This window comes from Charadrius vociferus, unplaced genomic scaffold (genome assembly GCF_000708025.1).
Source record: "Charadrius vociferus isolate BGI_N301 unplaced genomic scaffold, ASM70802v2 scaffold82, whole genome shotgun sequence".
NCBI lineage: Eukaryota > Metazoa > Chordata > Aves > Charadriiformes > Charadriidae > Charadrius > Charadrius vociferus.
Genome location: NW_009647401.1, coordinates 768601 through 773931, shown reverse-complemented (window position 1 = coordinate 773931; position 5331 = coordinate 768601). Strand labels below are relative to the sequence as shown.

Here is a 5331-nt window from a genome sequence, read left to right as displayed (position 1 = left end):
ACAAATACAGATGGAAATTCAAATGTTACTTGCAATCCCAGAGCAATGCATCTTTAAAATAAAAGCTCGATTCCGCAACGCATATTCTCTTTGGTACCGCATACATGCTGTTAGTAGTAACTTGTTGCCTCAGTCGCAACACATTCTGTTGCTATACCCTGCCTTTTACTAGGAAAAGTTCTCTTCACGCGTGCATGTGTGTGTATGTATTATGTATATATATGCAAATATAAAATTACAATTAAAATACATTGCGCCTTACTGTCAGAGAAGTATACAGACTGAAGTATCCAAATGGGAGAATTAGGTTGGCAGCTACAAATCCCGTGTGTATTTCCTCATAAGGAACTAAAGCTTTTTTTATCCTGGTATACTATTGGCAACATCAAAATGTGCAACCTTAAACGAGAGTTCGAAGACAAAGAACAAAGAGGCTAGCGACACAAGGCTAAGAGTATTTTCAACTGGCAGCATTTTCAGTTTGCAGTCGCTCAATCAGTTGTTCAGCCTATGAAAGAGAGAAAGCAATGCATTAACTACACCGTGGACCTTCAGTTTACTGAAAATTCCATTTTAAAAATAGCAAGTGACGCTGACAGAAGATTTACTTTTCATTTTTACATGAAAAAGCGTACAACAGAACCAGAACACAATGATTGCTTTAAACAGCAGACTCCTTTTTGCAGTTTCCAACAAACTCCCATTAGGCTATCAGAAAAGGAAACAGAACCTATGAAAGTCAGAGGACGTTTGAGCAGATAAATAGCAGATAAAGCAGTGTGGTTTTAAAGACCTCAGAAGACAGCAGTGCTCTGAACAACCAAGCTGTGAGACCTGGAATTTTTTGGGAGACGCTCCAGAATGGTGTATTGTGGCCTCTCATCACCCAACAAGCTGTACACCAGCCACATATGTTGCTGAGGGATGAAGCGCATTCACATATGTGGTTCATATCACGAGATATACATCCAATTTGTTATGTCACTATGCTCACACATACTTCTCCCATCATATGGCTATTTATGCATGTAGCGTATGACTGGGGCAGTTGTATCTTGTACATGTAACAGCATCAGCCCCCAGAGCCCTCAGAAATGCTCAGGGCAGAAGGAAGTATGCCAGCATTGTTCTAGCAGGCCAAATTGGGCACATGGAGACCAACATTGGCACTTCTGAAACAAACCAGTTTACTGTCAGCCTTTTTTTGCTAGTCCCACTGAATTAATCTTTTATTTTGAACTAGTGCTTGAGGTTTTATTAAGATCTCCAAAGGAACCATATTAAAACATCAAAAGCTTAAGTTTGGCATTTTTTAAATACTCACAGTAAAAACGCAGTCAGCTACTTAACTCCTGTTAAGTTGTTCCTATCTTAAGTAGCTCTTGCAGTTTATTTGCAAACAAAACTGATAAAGCATGGAGTTAACTGAAAATGAAGCTATCTGAACCTTGTTTTGCATTCTTAAACAAGTATCACATTCGAGCCATTGTAGTTAAAAAAGAAACCCCAAACAAACCCCAAAACAACTCAAGAACATTTTCCAACTTAATAACAGGGTAAAATACCTTTTGAAGTGCATCCGCATTGGATAACCAAACTTGGTACAGATCTCCCTGAGCTAATCCAAGATAGCAAGCAGTAAAACTACACAGCTATGCTTATTTGAGGGCCAAATGTCTGTGTGACGCTCTACCACACAGCAGAGACACTTCTGCTTTGTTTGAGCTCAGTAAGATCGCCAGCGAGGTACCACTGTGAAGAAGTCGAGTTTGTTCTCTTTAAGTAAGAGGCTGTCTATACGCTTTAGATGAGACAGACCTTTTTCAGCATCTTTGTTTTGGGGCTGTGCAACACCACCAAGATGCTGTAGCTACATTGCAAGGATAGATTCTTTGCCGCATCAAAGCAGTGAGAGCGCTTTAGTGCTTGAGAGAGATTTTTCAAACAGCGATTTAGGCAGTGCCAGTTCAGTCTCACTGTTTATCTCTACTGACACAAATCAGTACAAACAATGTTTTTGTAAAGCAGACACTTGTTTCAGTCTAAAGATGACAAGATGAGAAAAAACATGTGAAATGATAAAAGCAGTCGTTAGGTGGCCATGTTTTCCACCTAAATTGGATGCACCAGGGTATATACAATACATAGCCCATCACACTTGAATACATCCTTTCACATTAAAGAACAAATATTTACAAAGTGTCCTCAGAAGCGCATCATGTTAACCTAAGCTACATATTAGACCCAGAACTACTGTGAATGTTATTGTCACTCCATTTCCCTTAATAAGCATAAACATTAAAATTACATTTTACCATTATATTTTCTCAAATATTTAATGCAAAATATAAATAATTAATAATTATAGTAATGACAAAAACAATTGCTCAAAGAATTTTTGGACACAGTTAAAAAGTTAGAGAGATGTCACATTTTCAGCTTGCAATTAAAAATCTACCGAAAAGCTCATCTGCATTACACTTACCGTGATAAACCAGTAGGAATTGATTCTGTACATGAGTCTGGATAAGAATCCTAGCTGACTGGCTGGGGCCAGGACATGAAGATGCAAGTGGGATATTGAGCAGAACGGAGGCCAGTGAAAACCCATTCTTCAGAAAAGGAAAACAAGTGAAAAATACTGGTGATGTTATTAACATCAGGAAGAATTGGAACATCACAAGTTACTGAACATGATCACCTGAATTAAGAACTCAACTCATTACATTTTCCTTGTACATAAAGGCAGGAACGAAAATATGCCCTTTCCTTTCATCATGCTCTCATGAAACTTTTTCAAAAGCCCACTAACCTCCTCCTTCACATCTCTGTATTTAAGATACATTTTGTTAAAAAGGAGGGTTTAAAAAATAAAATGTATCATACCAAGTTTTCAGCTGGAAAGTCAACTGTCACTGAATGAATGTAGTTTCTACACATTTTAATGATGAAGGCTCAGCTCCCTATACTCAACGCTGTTTAAATTATGTTACAATTTACTTCGGCTACCAAAGGCACTGGCTTAAAGTAAAGGGTGCAGGACTGACATCAAATGAACGCACGCATGACTGAAACACATCGCTGTGCCCTGCTTGAATAGGACAAAATTTACTCCTCTTCTGGCATCTAGGATTTAGAGCATATTTTCAGCACATAATTAAAAAGCAGCCTTTTAGATAAGTTGTTTGAAGTGCCCTCCCTATCCCAAGATGTTGTCAAGAAAGAATCTCAGAGTTGGAATGTAATCTGCGCTAGCAACTTATCAGAAAAAAAGAGTTTATATTCAATGCCAGCACATTCTACTTAAGTCATGCAGTAAGTGAATGCAGACCAAATTTCCTCAATAAATCATACTACAGTTGTCACCATCTCTACAATAGCATTCTGAAAAGTAAAAAACATACTCAATAAACACAGAAGGTTTCCACTACATACCTTACATCATTCAAGTCGTTAAAATTATTTCTCTGGAGGACAGCTTTTCCAACTTCCATCATTCTTTTCACTATTAAACACAAATTTCATTTAACGTTTAAGTAATATTTTACATATTATAAGTCATCAAGCAATTAAAAAAAGGTATTCTTTAGAATATTAACCTCAACAAACTGATTACACTGAGATCACAAATGTGGCGTTTTCAAAATATAAACACTGTCAGTACTCATAATCAAAGATTGTCCAGACAGTGTTGTAGGATGTTTGACATGAAAATTGCCATTGTTACCAATGTACGTACTAATGATGCTTTTAAGTGTGAGATTATTCTAACAACTTTGGCCAAAGGTATGATACCACCACACCCTTATAAAAAACAACAACAAATACTGATAGTCAGAACACCAATGTTTACACTAATTCCAGTTTTATATCTCTACACAGCTACAGGACTTTGATCTCTAGGTCCTGTACAGACTGGTGTAAGTTAGGAAGTGTCAGAGATAGTACACAAATTTAAATTAAAAGAAAATAAAACTCTCAATCCTACTTACTGTTAGGACAAAGATTCATTACTGTATCACTGAGAAAAGAAGCAACCCTAATACAAAAACTCAAGGCAAAAATCTAAGAAATTGCCTTAAAGCCAAACACATACAGAATTTGTTTCTGGAGAAAACTACCCTACGTTTAGAAGAGAAATACTGTGATGCAAGACTTGCAACATGCAAGTATAACTCTTTTCTTGCATCACCTGTAAATTTCCCTAAGGTGGAATCTCTACATGCATGTATGGCAGTAGTTTCTTCTGTTACTCAACACACTTAGCTTGGTATTTCTCGTGAAACAAATTCCAGGACAATGTTTTGTTAAGAAAAAAAAAGAAAAAAAAAAAAAGCCTATCAACAATAAATCATAGCTTTGATATTTTAGAATTTTCTTTTCCAAAATTATTGAAGTTTACTGGAACACCATTTCCGTCTTTCTTGTCTCACTCCACTTTTTCCTGAAAAATGTTTATTTTAAAACATGCATTTAATAAAATTCTTCAATAATTTTTCATATAATTTAAAATTGCATGTACATCTAAGACAAAGCAATGAAGCAGCACAGAAACACTTTAAAGTTGTGATTCCAGCAAAGTGCAGAGGCACCTATGCTACATGCAAACAAAAGAGATTTCAAGCACCAGTACAATGTTTTCCTAGAACGGCACGAAACCCATGCTATTCTAGAATAGCACACGGAAGTTCCCAGGTAGGGTAAGTCCCTACCTACACACCCTTACATCATCTATTTCCATGTTTACATCCTCAACCAAATGGTGCTCAAAGGTGTAATTTGCTTGACAACGCACTATTTAAGACTGTACAAAATTATTTTCCTTTAGGTTAAACACATACTTACAGCCTTACCTATAGGTATGTGTTCTGCCTTCAGCGTTTTGCAGTTTCCCATGTGCTCCACCGGCACCACCAGGTAGTGGTGGGGGGCACTAGGTCTGATATCTCTAAAGCAAACGAGGTCTTCATACTAAAAAAAAGATGTGAACACATTAAATTGATTAGGACGAGGGTACTGGCAAAGAATACGCAACAAAGTCCATCTTCCCCGCATCAACGTGATACTTAATGTCATATTTGAAGTAACTAGCAGAAATCTTAAGGTTTTCAGAGGCAGCCGAGGGAAAGACTTGTAAGCACGCTTGGTGTCCTCGGCCGACCTTCTGCAGTCAGGGCTCCTCGGCGCCCGCTTCACGCTTTCTAGCCATCGTGCCAACACTTAGAGATAACAAGCTATTTCCTTTCTGATCACTCCTATCCCTATAAAAGAGCCGAGGACCCGGTGAGACCACCCCAGACCCGCCAAGCCCTCCGAAGCCGCCGCCTCACG

General features: G+C 37.9%; 1 protein-coding gene across 1 annotated transcript in view; it reads right to left on the bottom strand.

Moving 5' to 3' along the window:
• Positions 1 to 460: 460 nt before the first annotated feature.
• The window catches only part of HINT3 (histidine triad nucleotide binding protein 3), a 6661-nt gene continuing 1790 nt past the window's right edge, over positions 461 to 5331 (bottom strand). Inside the window, exons 2-5 of the mRNA XM_009880187.1 lie at positions 4854 to 4971; positions 3436 to 3505; positions 2486 to 2612; positions 461 to 508 (exon numbers count right to left, since the gene is read on the bottom strand). Of these exons, the coding sequence (XP_009878489.1) occupies positions 461 to 508; positions 2486 to 2612; positions 3436 to 3505; positions 4854 to 4971 (363 nt within the window). The remainder of the gene's footprint in view (positions 509 to 2485; positions 2613 to 3435; positions 3506 to 4853; positions 4972 to 5331) is intronic.